The sequence below is a fragment of the Tachypleus tridentatus genome, chromosome 12, assembly GCF_004210375.1.
Source record: "Tachypleus tridentatus isolate NWPU-2018 chromosome 12, ASM421037v1, whole genome shotgun sequence".
Classification (NCBI taxonomy): Eukaryota; Metazoa; Arthropoda; class Merostomata; order Xiphosura; family Limulidae; genus Tachypleus; species Tachypleus tridentatus.
In genome coordinates, this window is record NC_134836.1 from 75565487 (window position 1) to 75587070 (window position 21584).

A 21584-nucleotide genomic window follows, 5' to 3' on the forward strand; every position below is an offset into this window, starting at 1 on the left:
AACACAGGAAAACAGAACAACAACAAATAGCATAAGAAATGTAGAGAAAGGTACATTACGAACACTAGAAAACAAAACAACAACAAATAGCATAAAAAATGTAGAGAAAGGTACATTACGAACACTAGAAAACAAAACAACAACAAATAGCATAAAAAATGTAGAGAAAGGTACATTAAGAACACAGGAAAAAAAAAAACAACAAATAACAGAAGAAATGTAGAGAAAGGTACATTACGAACACAGGAAAACAAAACAACAACAAATAGCATAAGAAATGTAGAGAAAGGTACATTAAGAACACAGGAAAACAAAACAACAACAAATAGCATAAGAAATGTAGAGAAAGGTACATTACAAACACAGGAAAACAAAACAACAACAAATAGCATAAGAAATGTAGAGAAAGGTACATTACGAACACAGGAAAACAACAACAAATAGCATAAGAAATGTAGAGAAAGGTGAACATAAGAAATGTAGAGAAAGGTACATTACGAACACAGGAAAAAAAAAACAACAACAAATAGCATAAGAAAACAACAACAAATAGCATAAGAAATGTAGAGAAAGGTACATTAAGAACACAGGAAAACAAAACAACAACAAATAGCATAAGAAATGTAGAGAAAGGTACATTACGAACACTAGAAAACAAAACAACAACAAATAGCATAAGAAATGTAGAGAAAGGTACATTACATTACGAACACAGGAAAATAAAACAACAAAAAATAACAGAAGAAATGAAGAGAAAGGTACAAAACAACAACAAATACCATAAGAAATGTAGAGAAAGGTACATTAGGAACACAGGAAAACAAAACAACAACAAATAGCATAAGAAATGTAGAGAAAGGTACATTAAGAACACAGAGAAAAAAAAACAACAACAAATAGCATAAGAAATGTAGAGAAAGGTACATTACGAACACTAGAAAACAAACAACAAATAGCATAAGAAATGTAGAGAAAGGTACATTAAGAACACAGGAAAAAAAACAACAACAAATAGCATAAGAAATGTAGAGAAAGGTACATTACGAACACAAGAAAACAAAACAACAACAAATAGCATAAGAAATGTAGAGAAAGGTACATTAAGAACACTAGAAAACAAAACAACAACAAATAGCATAAGAAATGTAGAGAAAGGTACATTAAGAACATTAGAAAATTAGTAAAAATAAAAGTAATTCTAACTTTAACCATATTAAGTTGTGATTTGTATTTCTGTTAAAAATCATTTAGAACAGTTGATCGTTCAAACAAGTTGAAAAAGTCTTTCCTGTACAATAGTGTTAGTACACCCCCGTAACTGTGAGGAACGAGCCAATATGGGTTCCGTTTCAGCCAGGATGGTAACTAAAATCATAGGGAAATAAAGGTATTTGACTCAAATACTTTTATGTGGAGGGAGCATCTTTTGCAGTTACTTCAATGCTGATGCGACAGAACATTGGTCTCTCTTCTTCAGAGTTGTACCAATGGTAGTTACGTGTTAAAAGAATATAGTTGTGTTAGTTAATATCTTACTATATATTTATTCTGTTGCTGTATACAGTTGTTTTAAAACACTCATTTAGATCAGTGTAGTACGTCTAGTGACGTGCACTTACTGTTAATCACGTGAGAGAATAAGGCAGTCCTTTTAGGTAAAAACATTATTGATTCATCCACGAATAACTATATTTCTTTTCGACTTGAAGTCAAAGACCTGACGATTCTTAGGACTTAATGTTGTACTTCAGGTTTAAACTTGAAGTATACTGTTAGCTTATCGATGAATGGGATTGTTAGAAATATATAAATTTTGTGATCGATAAAGATAGAAATTGAAGTAATTATCCTGACCTCACATGACAACAGTTTATACTAGTGTAGTGAATTTCTGAAAATTAATATTCTTTAATCTAACTCGACTCTTTTATACCATATTTTGTTTTTAAAATAATTTATATACTATAGACTAAGTAATTTTAATTACAAAAAAACAATATTTCTTACTTGTACATATTGTATTCAGTTTTGTTACATTTATCATTGTCAGTTGAACAGTATTGATACGGTGATATTAAATTCTAACATTGCCATTTCAACAATACTGATATCGTGTTATTATATTTTATCATTGTCGTTTGAACAACATTGATATGTTCCGATTAAACAATCCACAGAATATTTCACATCAATAAAACCATATTATATGAAAGCCCCATTTTCAACAGAATCTTACAATTACATAATGGTGAATACAATACATACACCACTTACTGAAACTGTCCATGGATCAAAGGGCATTTTATATTTGAATGAGTGACAAGAAGAAAACCACAATTTCAATCGTTCTCAGTAACTGTTAGGATTTCAAGCTGAATAAAGACTTTATGTTTCTAATTCACTGGCTACTAAATGACTCCTCACTCTTGAGACAAGTTACACATATATATGATAGAAACCAACAACAGGGCTGTGTCTGTTTCATGGTTAAAATTCAGACGAAGGTTGTTTCTTTATTTAATGGTCCAAACCTACACAAGACTGTGTCTCTGTTTCGTAATTAAAACCACACGAGAGTTGTGTTGGTTTGAAGCCGTTCTATATCTTTCAGTTAACAACTAACTAAAAAGTAAAGTTTATTCAGTCTTACACAGTTCCTCAAACAAAGTTTTTACGCGTCATCTTGTCTACTACGCTCAAGAAACTTTATACAGTAACTTCTGAAAATGTAGAAAGTTTATTGAATGTAAGAAACGGTAATTCTGTCAGGAAAACGTTTTAAAGCTAAACCAAAAGAACAGCTTTAAAATACTATTATATTTCATCTTTGTGAGATAAACATATCACCGTTTTCTCAACATTGAACAAACGTATTGAATGCAAGATAAAGTTTCAACACACTACTAAGATATATTATATTAGTGCTATATTACAATGTTTTATCCTTTATTTGCATAAAAAGCGTATTGTTGCAAGTTTGTAATACGTCACACACAGATTGTGATTTCAGTGACACAAACTGACACCAGCAGTTATGTAAACCAAGAAGAGAATTAAAACTAGCACAACCAAAAAGACATCCTGAGTATTATTTCGAACAAAGTATAGTTGTATTTCGTTAGAATTGTGAGTAATTATAGCCTGAAACCAGAAAAACAATTCGACAGGAGGATATAATATGTTAATACTGAAACTATAAGTATTATCTCATATTTGTTGAAACGTTCTAAAGCTGTTGGTTTCTGAATACTTTTCAATCGAAATTTTTCTTCTCTGATTTTATTGCTTGCCATCCAGTTGCTTTAACTATCAGTGATGTCGAGAAACTCACTTGTTGAGAAATATATATGCAAAAACGGCTCGTTTGGGTTGAGAAAATATTTTACATAGAAGAGCGAACAACGTTTCGACCTTCTTCGGTCATCGATTCCCCCCCCCCCATTAGATACTAAATCATGTGACCTTCTTGATGGACAGTGGTCAAATTATGAGATCTTCTTGCTGAATATGGATTAAATCATGAGACCTTTTTGTTGAATAGGGTCAAATTATAAGACCTTCTTCTTGCTGAATAGGGGTCACATTATGAGACAGGGGACAGGGGTCAAATTACGAAATCCTCTTATCAGACAGGGGTCAAATTAAGACACTTTTTTCTTGCTGGTCAAGAGTGAAACTATGAGATGTTTTCCTTGACAGTTTAACATCAATTTTTACTCGCTTATTAAAGTTATTAGCTCAGAATGATGGAAGGTTTTCTATATTTTATTTCAATAAAACAGAATTGCAAAGAATCGTTTAAGTTCCACTTTCATCCAATGTGGCAAGGAAGCATTCTGTGGTTAACTTGAAAATTTGTCTTAACACATATCGTATGATCAATGTGTACTTAAAATTCCAACTTTTTCTTGGTGATGTACGGTTGTTTTATGTTCAGTAATGTTCCAGCAATAGCAAAAACTGCAACTCCAAAAAATCGATCGACGTCACATCTGCGAACCCCGTGATTGGCAGAGAGTACATGGAGTTCACAAACAGCTGGTGCACGTGGTAAACGACGTACACAAGCGTCACCTTGCAGAGTGAAGCGATGTAGCATGAAATCAGGCATATTACACGGTAGGCGTGTTAAGTACGGCCCGTTAGGTACAGAGTTTAGCCTTGTCCTCCCCAGTCGACAGCTCTCGCCTAAGATATTAATACCGCTATTAGTGAACTTCAAACCGGTGACGTACTTTACCGTCATGGTGCAACTAGCCATATATAAACAGCCACTTCTTGATATCTTAATTTTTTACATTGAGCATCTTTGCACGTGAGATTTAACGCCAGCCGTTACCAAAGTGGGGAGCACACGTTGACTCGAGAGAAAACACACACGCTTGTGCGCGCACAGAATTAAATGCCATGTCGAGCGCGTTGAACCCTTCAAATAGTGTCAATCGTTTTCACGCCAACCCGGCCACGGACCCCGCGTTTAACACACCTGAATGCGGATCAACTAATTCTGCAGTAGCAGCCGCCACGTCCTTTCTGGAATTAACAAACACAGCCGTTGCGGCTGCCGCAGCCGCAGGTGTTGAACTAACATACGCTGACTTCGGATTTAACGGGCTCAGGTTGCCGCCACCTAGCCATTCTTCCACAAACTTCGGGATTACCTACTTTGGCTCTGCCGGTCCCGGTTCAGTCAATCCTGACAGAACAGAAAACTACGCCCCGATTCCGTGGGACGGTTCTACGTTTACCTCTCCGTACCATCCGCAATATTCTACAAATCCAGTCTCCTGCGACTTTGGACCTTTTGGTTTCGCCGGTGGTCACTGTGCATTCACAGGAGCGAGAGTACCCGGGATGACCATCCAAAGATTTGGTCCTCAATTTCGCTCTACCGCCGGCTGTGGAGGATTCGGGCAACCAGAAGAACATTTTGGAAATTCTTGCCAAGTCGTGAAGTCCAAACCCCGGCGGCGAGTCGCGACTCTGGCTCAGCGGCGAGCGGCTAACATCCGGGAACGGAAAAGAATGTTTTATTTAAACTCAGCATTTGATAAACTTCGTAAGAAGGTAAGTTTAAACATTTATAGGACAACAAAGAAGGATACGTGCCGGTACACTGTGACTTGCGAAGTTTACTTTCGGTCCCGAACTGTGGAATACTGGGAAAAAAATAATATTTTCCATAACTCCTTAATACGATACACAGCGAGTCGAGAATTTTATCATAAAATAAGAAATATCCCTATGACTCTAAATATTACAAAATTAACTATAATTGTAACTAATAAGTACCTTACTAGAAATGTTTCTTAGCTTACGTGATTTTTATTACGAATATTTGCCATATTGGTTCCTAATGTTTCGCCAGCTTTCGACGTTTAAATCATAACTCTTAAGGTCATAATTAAACACTGACATACAATCTCAAATGTTTCCATGTTTTTCTTTGTCGTTGAGAATAATTCTACATGGCACAGCAATTTTGAAAATATTTACATCGCATAACAATGTTGAAAACATTTACATAACATTAGAATGTTGAAAATGTTTACATAGCATAACAATTTTGAAAATATTTACATGGTACAATAAGTTGAAAATATTTATATAGTAAAACAGTTTTGAAAATGTTTACATAGCATAACAATGTTGAAAATATTTACATAACATAAGAATGTTGAAAATGTTTACATAACATAACAATTTTGAAAATATTTACATGGTACAATAAGTTGAAAATATTTATATAGTAAAACAGTTTTGAAAATATTTACATAACATAACAATGTTGAAAATATTTACATGATACAACAATGTTGAAATAGTTTTTGAATATTCGACAACAAATCCTCCAAAATAAGTTAAAAAAAGAACTTATTACGTTTTTTTTGGTCGTACGTGAACTTATGACCACAACATGAAACGACACTCACAATTCTCAAAAAATTAAATATTTCAAAACCGACAGAATTACATCAGTTTGCAAGTGACATATCTTCTGTATTACACAGCTTACACTAAAATGTCTTTCACAGCTTATCAAATAAATGTTCACACATTCCTTAAGGGAGAAAAGCCAAGGAAAAGATGCCAGTACCAAGACGACAAATTCTAAGACCGTAAAATTAGAGTGGATCTATCAGGAAACAAAAGCTGTCAAACCCTCTCTTTAAATAGTTTTATGTTTTTACCGCCGGACACATGAGATGTGCAAAATAACTGTATTTACAGGGGTACTAATTGTATGGTTTGTTTTGAATCCCGCACAAGACTACTAGTTATCTACAATTTAAAAGAGGAGAGTAGAAAAAAAAAAAGCAGTGGGATTGACTGAAACTTATAACGCCTTCACGGCTAAAAGGTGACGGGAAATTCGTACCTTTGACCAGTCGATTGTGAGTTAAAATCCCTAACTACCAGAGTTTGTTTGTTTGTTTGTTTTAAATTTCGCGCAAAGCTACGCGAGAGCTATCTGCACTAACCATCCCTAATTTAGCAGTGCAGGACTAGAGGGAAGTCAACTAGTCATAACTACCCACCGCCAACTCTTGGGCTACTCTTTTACCAACGAATAGTGGGATTGACCGTAACATTATAACGCCCCTACGGCTGAAAGGACGAGCATGTTTGGTGGGACGGGGATTCGAACCCGCGACCCTCGGATTACGAGTCAAGTGCCTTAACCACCTGGCCATGCTGGGCCCTGTGTGGTTAGTGTCTGAACTTGTTCATGTAAGCTTAATAGAAGAATTCAAATGAACCAACCCCAAATATTGAGAGTTAACTGGTAAACATTCATATTAACAATTTAAATTTTGCAGTCATTTCAAATTTACCCTCTTGGTGCAGGTAGCAAAATATACATGAAGTGACATTAAATGATAATGTTGGTATTTTCGCATTTGATGAACAGTTCATGATAATGGCAGGGAGGCCATCTTACGACTCTGTTTATGGATAGCCTTGTATCTGATGAACACTTTGAGCTTTAAGCATTATGGCTCATAACAGCAGAAGAGGGGATCTCTCACAACTCTATTATAACAGTATTTTTAAGCCTTTAGTTTGTCAATAACTCCTGATAAAAACAAGTTAACTTTGTACACCAGAACTAACAAGCAAAAGGGGCAGTTGCCAAGATCCAGCTGCACATTGCTAATATAACAATGAGTAATGAAATGTGAAATATGTAATAAAAACCCAGTTTTTAAATCGAAATAGTTTTTATTTCCATATCTTAATAACAAATAGATTCATTTAATAACATTTTATGGTATTTTCATGCGAACAAGGGCAGGTTCCACTAGTTTATATTTCGCCCAGGGCTTACCAGTGCCATAATGCGGTACTGTTTGTAGCGTATTTAAGTATATTAATATACGTAACTGTATTCTTACCACAGACATTTCAACAACGCCTACAGCAAAATATAACACCTAACACACCTAGTATATGCAATGTACTCTTTTATAATGTAGACTAAAGATGAAGCTGAAAGTTAATAGACACCTTAAAATATACACTTGTCATATTATAAACAAGGGGAAAATCGTAACACATAGTAAAAGAGTATTGGACCTAAATAGCAGTTAATACAACACATGGACTTACGTCACTAAAAGGACATAGGTAACAACCAATAACCATCCTCGCCGCCTACAAGACTACTCTTAAAGTAGTAGTGAGATTATATAACAAGTGCAAATGGAGAGTGTGGGAAGTGCCAAGTGTAACTGGGCCTGAGAAAAGTTAGACATATGAACATACGTGTATTTTTTAAAATGTTTTTTGATTTAGTAAATAATAGCAACCTGTCGAAATCTAACTACTCTTGTTGAGTATCATAGAACACACACCTAGAGAAATTGTTCTGCTATTGCTGGGTAACACAGGTCACATACCTAGAGAAAACTAACCTGCTGTTGTTGGGTAACACAGGTCACATACCCAGATAAAACTAACCTGCTGTTGTTGGGTAACACAGGTCACATACCCAGATAAAACTAACCTGCTGTTGTTGGGTAACACAGGTCACATACCTAGAGAAAACTAACTTGCTATTGCTGGGTAACACAGGTCACATACCTAGAGAAAACTAACCTGCTATTGCTGGGTAATACAGGTCACATACCTGGAGAAAACTAACCTGCTATTGTTGGGTAACACAGGTCACATACCTAGAGAAAACTAACCTGCTATTGTTGGGTAACACAGGTCACATACCTAGAGAAAACTAACCTGCTATTTTTGGGTAACACCGGTCAGATACCTGGAGAAAACTAACCTGCTATTGTTGGGTAACACAGGTCACATACCTAGAGAAAACTAACCTGCTATTGTTTGATAACACAGGTCACACACCTAGAGAAATTGTTCTGCTATTGTTGGGTAACACAGGTCAGATACCTAGAGAAAACTAATCTGCTATTGTTGGGTAACACAGGTCACACACCTATAAAAAACTCGCCTGCTATTGTTGGGAAAAATAAAACTAGCGCAACGATAGCTGCGATTGTTGCAAAACACAAGGACACAAAACTAAAGAAATCAACTTACTACTGCTGAGGAAAATGGAATACCTAAGCACATGGGACACAAGGTTGGAGAAACGTAACTGATGTTGGTGGGGTCCAAAAATTAACTTAATATTGAGTCCAAATTTGACCATGATGAAGAAAAGTACATTTTTGCTACGGTTATAAGTTGTTATACTTTTGTATTAAGTTGTTGTTTAAACTTACGTGTTTTTCTATCACCCGGAATGTTGGTGAAGATAGTAAACACAAGATAGTCCAAGCTACTGTTGTTGAAGAACATAAAACATAAATATAGCGAAACTTGGCTGTTATTGTTGGGAAACGTAGAACACAACCTAGGTAATAATGATGGATAGCATAACAAAAATTCAGCGAAACGCAGCTATTATTGTTGGAAAACCTTTATTTAGAATATTTTCTTCAGACAAAATTTAAGTGTGTTAACAGTCCCTTAAGTTTAACGTTAAAATTAATCGTGGTCAAATATTACATACCACAACAAAGTTAAATACAATAACGTGTTTATTTAAGGTTGTCTACGTGGATTTATGGTTTATATTCGTGGTGATTAGTATATTACCGTCTAAATAACCGTTTGTATGTTCTTATGGTTAATCACGTGGCAACCAGTACAAAAGCTGTACACAACAGCCTGCATATATTCATGTGGTTAACCACGTGGTAACCAGTATACAACTTGCTACACAATAACCTATCTTCTTGTGGTTAAACATGTGGTAATCAGTATAACAAATGGTACACAATAATCTATATCTTCCTGTGATTGACCACGTGATAACCAGTATAAAAGTGCTACACGGCAGCCTATGTCTTCCTGTAGTTTACCATGTGATAACCAGTACAAAACCTGATAGACAACAGACTATAGCAGCTAACAATGACTTTTAGTAGTTAGAAAGAGTACTGTTAGGGTTAAAAGTAGTGAATTTAGTTAAAAAGAGCCTATTCTCTTGAGCAACAAATCTCAGCCCTTGGCTTTTGCAAATGAGGAACTGTTAGAGGAAAGGAAGACAAGAGTATCAGAGAAGGGTGTAGATCTTAAGGAGGTTACAGTTATAATTGATTCTTGTGGATAAAATAGTCTGAGAAGTAAATAGTGAAAAAAAAATCAGATTATGCTGTCCACGGACATGGTTGTAGGATGTAACTGACAAAGCAGGACATATAATAAAGGGAATTAATAGTGATGCAGTTTTTGTGGTGTATGGTGGCTAATGATGTAGGTAAAGGTAGGTCATAGGAATTAATTAATAAGTACAAATGGTCGATAAAGGCGTATAAAGAAAAAAAAACATAACTTCATTTCGTCAGGGAAACTGCTCAGAATTAACTATGAGGATGAAAGTAGGCCACCAGGGCAAAGTGCTAGGCTTAGGTTAGTATGTAAGGATGAACAGATTGGCTGGTAGACTTGTAGGATCGGTTCAGTGGAAGAAGGAGATTTTTCGAATGGATGGTTTACATGTTAATAGGGTAGAGGCTTGTGTGTTGCGAAGACTATTAACTCAGCTGTAAAGAAAGTTTTAAGCTAGTACGAGACAGTGGTAAGGGAAAAACTAAATGGAAAAGAACAAGAATAATGGAAAAGTTTGAAATAGGAAATGACTAAAAAAGTAGTCATAAAAGTACGCTTAATTATTACTGTTGTAATGTTAGAAGTACAAGAAATAAAACAAACGATTTTAAAGCACTTGTAGGAATGAAATATTTTGATACAGTGGGAGTAACTAAAATATAATTAAACAGATGATTGAAGTTTCTTTGAAATACAGTGTTACAGGCTGTTTAATAAGGATAGAGGGAGTGAGGAGTGACTCTACATGTAAAATGTGGGTTACATCCTGTTGAAGTTAAGGATATCAATGATAACAGCAAAGAAAATTAGTCCATTTAGGCTTATATTAATAGGTTTAAAGGGAATAGGCTTTAAGTAGGAATTTCTTGTAGACAGCCAAATGATACTGGTGAAAATTAGTGAGAAACTTTACTGTGAGATTAATATCTCATCTCAAACCAACTAAACAAAATACTGCTACAAATGAAAAAATCTCAGAAACCTTTTATTCTTACCTATGCAAGACGGACTCACGCGCACCACAACTATACGGACCCCTTACAAACCCGATTGTCCACTACGACCCATAATGTCGACCTATGAATCATTCAACTACAACCTTGGTAAATACATAGCATGGGCATTTTCAAAATATGTCACATCAGTCGGTCCATTTTCCAAAGACTCTTTTAACTTTAAATTAATTCTTGACCAACTAAACCATGAAGTCTTAATGGCCAGTTTTGATTTAATCTCTCTCTTCACGGAACTCCCATCTACCAAAACCTGCAAAATAGCTTTAGAACTTTATATCCAAGATACACATTGATACACATCCCCAGCAACCATTTAGCAACCCTTATAGAATTCATTACCCCCAAAACTAACTTTATGTTCATTGACCAAAACTACCTACAAATAAATGGCCTAAATATGGGGAATCCCGTGTCACCAGTTCTAACCAGCATTTTCATGACACAGACTGAATCTCAAACGAGCAATTCAGCCTTACACCCACCACTATACTGGTAACAGATATGTTGATGATACGATTGCTGGTTTCACATCTACAGAACACACAGTTAGTTTATTCAACCACGTTAAATTCATACACCCCCAACATTAAGTTCATCTGTGAATACGAACAAAACTAGCCAAATAGCATTTCTCAACCTCAAGATCACAAGAACGGAAAAACTGAAAAAAGAAATCCACAGAAAAATCACCCATAATGAGCTATATAATTCCTGGGACTCAGCACATGAAACAAAATAAAAAAGAAACCAAATAAACAGCCACAAAACTATGTTCACCAGATAAAACTAACGATGAATCAACAAAGTAAAACAACACTTCATCAACGTCAACAAACTTCCTCCAAAAACCATTGACAAAATTATACGCACACACCTACAACAACAACACAGTCAACGACAAACAAACAGTAATAAATCCCAGGATACAAAAAACTACAAAACCTTATACTGCTCCATACCATTCATTCTCGATATTAACGAAAAAATAACCATTATTTGAAAAATTTTATAACAAAACACAGCATTTAAGTAAACACCAAATTTATTCAAAAAACCAGGTACAAAACTAAAGTACATACTATATACAAAACTACACTGACAAACACAACATCAGCATTACTTACAAGATACAATGCAACAGCTGCCACTACTTTTATATTGGAGAAACAAGCAGAAAAATGGAAACTAGATTCAAAGAACACAAACAATACCTTCACAGTGTTTTTCCAACATTGCAAATCAAATAAACACAACATAACCATAGAAAACACCCAGATATTAAGTAGGGAAACAAATATAAACAAATGCAAAATCAAAGAAACTCTACTTATACAACAACTCAAACCAAAATTAAACCAATATAAAAGAACACTATTATACCTATAATAATTAATAACCTAGTATCTAAATGCAGCGTCCCCTACAATCTCGTACCCGTTTATACTCTCGTCCCTAAGACACGTGCCCAGCAACGGTCAATTGCAAACTCTCTGTTAACCTGAAGACGACCTAAAATGGTCGAAACGTTGTTCTCTATTTTATTTTAATAAATGTTTTAATACCTATACCAGCCAGCCGTCTTAAGATAGATTGTTAACATTTCATCCGTTAATAAAATCATAATTATGGGTGATTATAATTTCAGGCATATGCACAGGGAAATGTTAGATTTAAGCCATGAGGAAGAAAGTTTTTTGGAAGCTATTGATTTCTTAATCAATTGCTCAAGGAACTTACTAGAAATAATGCTATTTTAGATTTATTATTAACGCATAACACAGAAATGATCGAGAGGGTGGAAAATAGGGAACATCTGGGTACAAGCAATTATTACTCCATAAAGGTCCGATTTTTTGATGTACGTGGAGATATGGAATTATGATATTTTGGTTACAAATTTCAAAAAAGCAAATTTTGAAGTTAAGCAACAAGAAGTATCTATTGTGAGTTGGGCAGTCGGGTTATTCGGATACACTGAGCAAATGTGGATTTTTTTTAAATATTCAAGGGAAAGGTTAGAAAGAAAGGTGTAGCTATAAATGAAAAATCAGGTTGGCTCTCAAAGAGTTCATGAAATATAATTAAAGAAAGGTATCATAAATTTACAAAATTTAAGTTAACTGGTGTGACAAGAGACTTAGAACATTATAGAAGATCAAGAAAACTGGTAAAACAGGAAATTATGATGTATGAAAAAAGTCCAAAATGTAGAACTTAACAGTAAGAATTTTTGAACATATATTAAGGATAAACAAAATGTTAAAATGGTGGTAGCACCTTTGAAGGATGATAAAGGAAGGCTAATATCTAATGATTATGGGATGACTGAATAATTAAAATTTTCCTTCTCTTCGGTTTTTACTGACAAAGATTTAAGCAGCATTCCACACCTTCAACAGTTGGTAAATTGAAAAGAGATCAAACAAGGTGACTTCATTAATTCTGAACTAGTTAAAAAAATAGGAAATATAGGAAAATTTAAAGAACTATAAGGCTTATAGGTCATGAGATACTTCCATAGAGGTCTTAAAAAATGTTAAAGATTGGATATGTGGGCCACTTACTGCTATTTTTTTGTCAATTCTTGAGAACTGGAAGATAGCTAATGCATCTCCTCTTTTGAAAGGATGTGAAACAAATTGTTTCTGTAATTATGAACGCATTAGTTTTACAACAGTTGTGAGAAAAGTACAGGAAGGTTTGTTAGAGTATGCTTTGAAACATTATTTTACAAAAGTTATAATTTTATTGGATACTTACCATGGTTTCACTAAGGGAAACTCTTACCTTACAAATCTTTTGACATTATTTGAAAAAGTTACTGCTCACATGCATAAGGGTAAGAGTGTATGTTTGATGTACCTAGATCTACAGAGACTGTTTGACAAAGTTTCTCATAAAATACTTCTAAAAAATTATCTCTACAGGTGTGGGTGATAAGTTAGCAAACTGGATAGAAGAAAGCAGAAGGTTGTAACAAATGGAGTTCAGTCACACTGGATAAATGTTTGTTTACTTGTTTTTGAATTTCACGCAAAACTACAGGAGGGCTATCTGTGCTAGCCGTCCATAATTTAGCAGTGTAAGATTAGAAGGAAGTCAGCTAGTCATCACCACCCACCGCCAACTCTTGGGCTACTCTTTTACAATGAATAATGGGATTGATCGTCACTTTATAACCCTCCCTCGGGGCAAGCATGTTTGGTGTGACGTGGATTCGAACCCGCAACCCTCAGGTTACCCACATGTCACAAATGGACATTTACTCTTTCTTATATCATGGTTAAAGAATGGTTAATAAGTTACATGAATTTCCACATGGTCTTGGGTGTCGCAGACTTTAAAGAAGATGGTGCTGATTTACAAAAGGATTTAGATCATTAGTGAGTTGGGAAAAATAAATGACAGATGGGTTTTAATTATAATAAATACAGTACAATGCATGAGGGCTATCATCATTTGAATGAAAATAATCTTAACAGTGTTATGAAAGAAACTGATCTTGGTGTGATACAGAGTTTACAGAAATGTTAAATAAAAGCCTAAAGAGGTTATAATTTAATTGTAAAAGTCACTGGTTATGCCACATTTAGAATATTGTGTTAAATCTTGGGCTCCTTGTCTTAGGAAAACATTGAATTGTTCAAAAGAATTAAGTTTGTTTATTTGATGTTGTTTTTCTTTCGCGCAATGGTACACGAGTCTACGCTATCCGCCCCTAATTTAGTAGTGTAAGGCTAAAGGGAAGGCAACTAGTCATCACCACTCACCGCCAACTCTTGGGCTAGTCCAAAGAATAATGGGATTGACCGACACATTTTAACGCCCCCACGGCTTAAAGGGCGAGCATGTTTGGTGTGATGGGAATTTGAACCAATGACCCTCAGATTACGGGTCGAACGCCCTAGCCATGTGGCCATGCAAGACTAGGAGAAAGAGTTCAGAGAAAGGTTACTAGAATGATTCCTGGGATGAAGGGGTTGTCACAGAAGGAGAGGCTGAAAACTCTTAAAATTGTTTTATCTTGAAGAAAGAAGAGTTGAGGGGATCTGGTTGAAGTGTTTAATATTGTAAAAGGAATTGGTAGTGTTTATATATCTCTTTTTTCCATAGTTAACAGTGAGAATAGTAGGACCGTATCAGTATATATATGTATACCATATCACACCATATAAATGGTTACATATATATATATACATATATACACACACATCATTTCTACATTTAATCATATACGTATAAATAAACAGCATTATATTTACCAGAATAGCTGAGTCTGTATACCCTTTGTGTCTCATTGACTTTAATTTCTGTCCTGCGGAATCAATTTGTTGTTCAACACAAAAGTTCACAGGGGGCTATTTGTGCTGTTTTCATGACAAGCAACGAACTCCGACGTTTAGTGTGGTAAGTCGAGACTTTCGTGGTAGAAAGGAGTATTATGTTATTGTAGACTCGTGATCCACTGCTTTTAGTTGTAGTATAGGTCATTGTTCTAAGTTAACATGCGTGATACATACAGAAATACCAACCAATCAGAATTTAATGTTGTGCTACGTCACGAAGGAGCTGTGAAAAAAAACACTTAATAAATCATTTAGTTTAAGCTCATACATTTTGTTTCCTTTGTATTACTTACTTCGTTAGGGTTACGTAAGCTTTATTAATTTCGATGTGTATAAATATATGTAAGAAATATTGGAAAAATGTTTTTACAAATTAAATTGGTTTTCCTTCAGTCTACCAAGTAACTGTGGGTTCAGTTTTTAGTATGGGTTAAAAAGGTAAAACTCATTAACCAATGGTTATCACCTTTCAGAACACCTGATAAATATACTTGTATTGTTATCAACGAAGTTATAAACATACTGAAATACATGAATATAGAACTATATGGTTATCATAGCTCGCTCGAAAATACAGTCCCATGGAAGGATAAAAATATGGGTCACTGTTTTCTAAAACGAAGTCCCCAGATTCCTAGCTGAATTGATTTTATTACTATAAAACCTTGAGTGAAAAAAGAACATTTGTTCACATGATGGTTTGCAGATGACAATAGAAGCTCGACTCGCAAGTTTCTCAGATTATTTATATATCCCTCTGCGCATGCGTAGTTAAACTTCCTGCCACGCCTAAAATATTAATATTATGTTATTCTACATTCAACTCATATTGTATTTGTTGCTTTCATTAGGTTAAATGTAATTTATCAAGGTTTCTCTCTCTCTTTCTGTCGGCCCGGCATGACCAGGTGGTTCGGACGCTTAACCACCGATCTGATCCTGGTGTTATAAGGTTAATTCAACTAGTTGTAGGTAAAAAAGTAGCCCTAAAGTTGGTAGTTGATGGTGATGACGAGCCATCTTCCTCTAGTCTTTCACTACAACAGAAGCATTGAAACGATGTATAGAAACAGAAACATTAAACTGGTGCATAGAAACAGAAACATTAAACGGGTGCATAGAAACAGAAACATTAAACGGGTGCATAGAAACAGAAACCTTAAACGGGTGCATAGAAACAGAAACATTAAACGGGTGTATAGAAACAAAACAGAAATAAAAATATTAAATATACACCTTTTTATCTCCTAACCCAAGAGTTTTTCTTTCTCATCGAAATTCTGTAGTTAATAGAAGTTAAAAACGATATAATATAATACAGTCCTCTTGGCTGGACAGCGAGAAGCTAACGGAGTTAGTGATTTAGCTGTTAATTGTTTAACAAGAGATAATTAGATCCAAACAGTAGCAGCTGTGAAACTTAGTCAATCTACATGCTTAAGGTTTGACAGTAATTCCATATTTAAATAGTAGATAAAACCTGTTTCTTTTATATATGGTGTTTTATAACTAGAAATTGAACACAATGTTACAAAATCCATGTTAACAGAGTATCGAACATTCATCTTGTTCGTTGGATGAAGAATGTGAAATTGGTTCTGTATACTGAACAAGTTATAATGTTAAGTACAAACAACTGGGAAAAGAAGTGTTTAATGTTTGATAGAAACTTGTCCTTTGAAAAGAACAAAATAATGGGAAGTAACAAAAGTTTTTTACTTTGTAGATTGAAACTGTGAAATCCACGCATGTTCGTACCAGAGAAATAAGACGTTTCGATATATCAAACGTATTCCTTTTAAGGATCTGGTGTTTTCAATGTTCTGTATCAGTAAAAAAATATGATAAAAACACCATTTAATTAAAGAAAATTGTTTATTACTCGTTATATGAAATTCATTACGTTCTCATACTTTGATAAGATTCCTTTTTGAATTAATGAAACTATAAAACTGGAGAAAATGGAAATAAAATTCCATAAAAGCGAGTTTGTAAAAATAAAAAATCTACAAAAAATTTATTTGTTTTAATTTCGCCCGAAGCTACACGAATCTGTGCCAGCCGTCCCTAATTTAGTAGTGTAAGACTAAACGGAAAATCACCCTTCCCAACTGTGTGGCTACTCTTCTAGCAACAAATAGTGAGATTGGCTGAAAGGGCGAATACGTTTAATGTGATGGGAACTCAAACCCGCGACCCTCAGATTACGAGTCGAGCATCCTAACTACCTGGCCATGTTATCTCCCCCCGAACAAGCAAACACTCATATAAAAAGAAAACAAACGTGAGTCACATATATATAAGTATGATATATAGTTTTTAAATTATATAAACACATATATAGATAGATATATACGTAACCGAGCTAGCTATAGTAATATAGAAAGTTTTGATGCTAGAAAAAGACTGAAACAAGGTCAAAACTACAAAAACGGATTAATTTAAAATTTAAAAACAAATTATCCCTACTTTGGAAAATTGCTGTAATTATGTTAGACTGAACTAAAGTAGGGATAAAAGACAAGTGTTAAGTAATTTAATCTTTGTAATTTTGACTTCATTATTTCGATAGTTTTTGTAGCGTTAACGCTTTAAATTATGCTATATATATCTAGGTTACGAATATATTTGTCTCTAATTGTCGTAATAAAATCAAAATGTTTTATTATACATATTTGTTTGTTTTTTATTAGCTCCTTTTTTGTGCACCAACAATGACAAGCGTGGGACGCGCAAGTACCCTATTAGATTTTATTACAAATCGGGACCTCTACCAGCCTACCCTAAAATGTAATGATACGCCCAAAGTTGCGCGTTATCTAATTTATATATATATATATACCAGTATCCTTCTCTGTATAAGAAACAAATCATTTAGACCCCAAACAAAAGAATTATGTGAAAAAATTAGTGCGATAAGGTTCGTAGGTTTCTTTTCTGCATCTTACTTACTAAGATAAAATTCATTGAAATAGTGTAATTTTGATTCATTCCATAAACACATATATAGTAATTTAGGTGGCTTTATACGTACAATTAATTTTGTTTGGGCAAACAACGAAATAGTCATTGTTAAATTATTCAGACATTTTAAAAGTTGTTTTAAACGGACAATTTATATGGTCGCCATTTTGGTTAATCTAGTTGTACAGCACTTAGTGATACAGCCAAGAATAACAATGATAAAGTTAGCTTTACAAACAAAACTGAACGTTTTCCTGACACTTATCACGACCCTCCCCCCACACGCAAAAAAACACAGTCGAGTCCCATAGTTTGAGACCCACTGTTTCATTTGTGATGAAAACACGTTAATGACAAATATTTTTGATCCTACATTAAAATTGGTGAGAACTTATATTCGTGACGACCAGTTCAAAACAATTGCAGACATGTCAACTTTACCGATTTCGGCGGAAGTTTCCCGATATGAAGTCTTATTTCCCACTATCAACCTTTTTAACAATTTAACATAAAGAACAGTCACAAAATAGAACTTCACAGAGAGTAAGCCAAGATTATTAGACTTCGTTGAGTTACACTGCCTGTTTGTTGTCCCACCACGGCCAGGTGATTAAGGCACTCGACTCATAATCCGAGGGTCGTGGGTTCGAATCCCCCTCACACCAAACATACTCGCCCTTTTAGCCATGGGGGCGTTATAATATGACCGTCAATCCCACCATTCGTTGACAAAAGAGTAGCCCAAGAGTTGGCGGTGGGTGGTGACGACTAGCTGCCTTCCCTTTAGTCTTACACTGCTAAATTAGGGACAGCTTGCGCAGACAGCTCTCGTGTAGATTTGCGCGAAATTCAAAACAAACCGAAACCAATTGTTGTCCCACATCGAGTGAAAGGGAATTTTCAATGGTGGCAAAGATCGCATCAGAGAACCGAACTGATTTAGGGCATGACACAATTTGTTCCCCTTTTAAACGACAAAATACAAGCCCAGTAAGCAAGTATTGAAAGATGCTAAAAGTGAAATATACGAATGTAACAAGGTGTGTATTTTTTATTTTTTAAATCTTAAAATAAAACTGTATAACAACATAGTAGACGAACTGTGATTGTGTATATAAGCCCATTGTAAATGACAGAAAATTAAACACCATTTCAGTATAAGTGTTAATGTCTGAAATTCCCAACAACACATTTTTTTTTCTCTCTCTTTTTCTCAGTATTTTGGATATGCAGTTGTTTATTAGTTCTGAATAAATATTTATAGTTTTAATATGTTTTTTTCTAAAATATTTGTTGTTTTCATATACTCTAAATGGAAGTGTGTCCAAACGCCCAATTTTTTACGTTCCCATTTTGTATTTCTATTGTGCAGTGTTCGAAGCTTCTTGAACCTGTTACAGTTATGAAAACGCTTAGATTCTAGCAAAACAAACTACAATAAGCAAAACCATACCATAAATAAATAGAATCGTTACATGTTCATATGAATACTTTACATCTTACAACAGTGAAAACGGGAAATACAACTCTTGCTGTTGGTACAGCACAAATAACCCATTGCGCTTATAGTAACACACGAAAACTTTTCGTATTTTTTTCTTTTCTGACGACATATAAAACTATATTATATGACCTTTGTTGCTTAGAAATGATATAGTGAATCTTTGTTACAGCTTTTGAAACGAATTTTTCTACTCTGATACACATAAAACACGCACACACACGTATAATTTTCCTCCAAAAACCGTATAACTGTATTCTTATGTCTTATTACGATGTCATATAACTGACTAATGCAAATTGTGTTTAGACCGAAATTTTGTGTGTTACAGTTTTGTGCGTAATTTTATACCCTGAGCTCTGACTTTGAAGGAAGTCTTGTCAGTAGTTGAAATGCTTCGATTCGTGTTAAAACTCCATTCTGTGCCAGTACAATGAGATCAAATTAACGTTATCCAGAGATTTAAGCTTCGTACTGTGCTTAATCAATTTTGCACAGTTTATCAGAAGAAGACACAATGCATTCACGATGAAGGGGTGCACAGCTTCTACCTATGTTTTTGGTTCCTTTTTCTATTTACTTATGCAACGTTACAATAATTATTTTTACATACACAAAAGAACGTAATATAACAGTGTGCTAGAGCACGACAAACACTGACCATGAAAATTTCTTTGAGAAATGATGGTTTCATTACGTATCTAACTCATCTCTTAATTTTTGTCAACTGTAAATTTGGAAGGATATGGGCTGTATTACTTGCCCCTGTGTTTATATTTTATGTCTATTCTGTCTAGGTTCCAACGTTTGCTTACGAAAAGCGACTCTCCCGTATTGAAACCCTTCGACTTGCTATAATGTACATTGCATTCATGACGGACTTGGTTACCGGCAAGGAACAAGACTCTCATCGGAGTCTCCACGACCACAGGACGGGCATTCCAAGTTCACATTTCTCGCACTGTTCCAGTCACGGCTTGGTGGACGGCTGTATGCCGTGGGCTGCAGGGCATCACGGTTCTGCGGGTGGGAACGAACCATCGACGGCAGCCGTCGGGAGTCGGCTCGCTCACATGTGCTCTTCCCGGCAAGTGTGATTAACATTGCTTCGCGTTCAAAAGATGGAAATAGTGCTTAGCCATTGGCAAATAGCAACAAAATATAATCCACAGACATAAAGAAATGTGTTGTAGTTAACACTGTTTTTGAGTGAAATGAATCTATTAATACTCCACAAACGGATATGTCGAAAAACACTGTAAGGCCTAAGTAAGCCTACTGATAAGGTATGAAACATGTTGCTTTTATTAAAGTTGAAGCATGTAGTCTAAAAAAACAAACATGAAAGGAGGTAGATAAGTTAACTAACGTCATATACAAAACTCACGATAATTTATTTGAACAGTTAGAGCAAATATATGTAGCGTATCTGGTTAGGACTAACGTTCTAACATTTATTGAATCGTAACTTTACAACAATAGTGTGAACTACATATTGTTGTACACCTACGTCGTATTATAGTTGTCTGTTTTGATGTAAATATTTAGATTTATGCTCAAGTGTGTTGTTATAAACAGCTGTATTAGAGCAAGTACATTGAAATTGTTGAAACTTAACAAACATTTCAAACGATTAATATGTATATAATCACGTGAATGGAATGACAATATCAAAACATTTTCCCATACATTTACACTATACTTAAATATTAACATTTTCACCAGATTTGAATACTGATAATACTCTGAAATAAAATTACAAGATTTGTAGAACGTGCTGGCGACCTTTCTGGCATCGTATAGGTCATATAATCCAAGGTTTTCATTGAACTGACTTCTCTTGAAAATGTTTTCGTTTTTTTCAAATGGACCTCTGTATTCCAACGTTTTCCTTTATTTAAGTTTCCTCTCCAGTGAGGCAACAACCGGGTATATTCAATCAAGCGGGAGCGAGGGACGCACGTGCTTACCACATTTCTCGGCAAAAGAGAACTTTTTTATGGGTCAAACTTCATGTATAAAATGACGTAGAAATGTATAAAAAAATGGGGCGGTTGAAAGTTTGATCGCTACATAAAACAGAGGTAACTCTAGATTCATTTGACAAATTCATAATACAATTTA

General features: G+C 34.8%; 1 protein-coding gene across 1 annotated transcript; it reads left to right on the plus strand.

Annotated features, from left to right (window-relative positions):
• Positions 1 to 4112: 4112 nt before the first annotated feature.
• LOC143235401 (uncharacterized) lies at positions 4113 to 21200 on the plus strand. Its single transcript, XM_076473536.1, has 2 exons — positions 4113 to 5067; positions 20258 to 21200. Exons 1-2 carry the CDS (start codon positions 4408 to 4410, stop codon positions 20555 to 20557), a joined length of 960 nt encoding a protein of 319 aa, XP_076329651.1. The 5' UTR covers positions 4113 to 4407; the 3' UTR covers positions 20558 to 21200.
• The last annotated feature ends 384 nt before the right edge of the window (positions 21201 to 21584 follow it).

Excerpts from the sequence above, each read along its gene's own strand:
- LOC143235401 (XM_076473536.1), top strand. The coding sequence starts at position 4,408 with ATGTCGAGCGCGTTGAACCCTTCAAATAGTGTCAATCGTTTTCACGCC. Across the intron at positions 5,068-20,257 it reads TTGATAAACTTCGTAAGAAG|GTTCCAACGTTTGCTTACGA; the intron begins GTAAGTTTAAAC and ends TATTCTGTCTAG.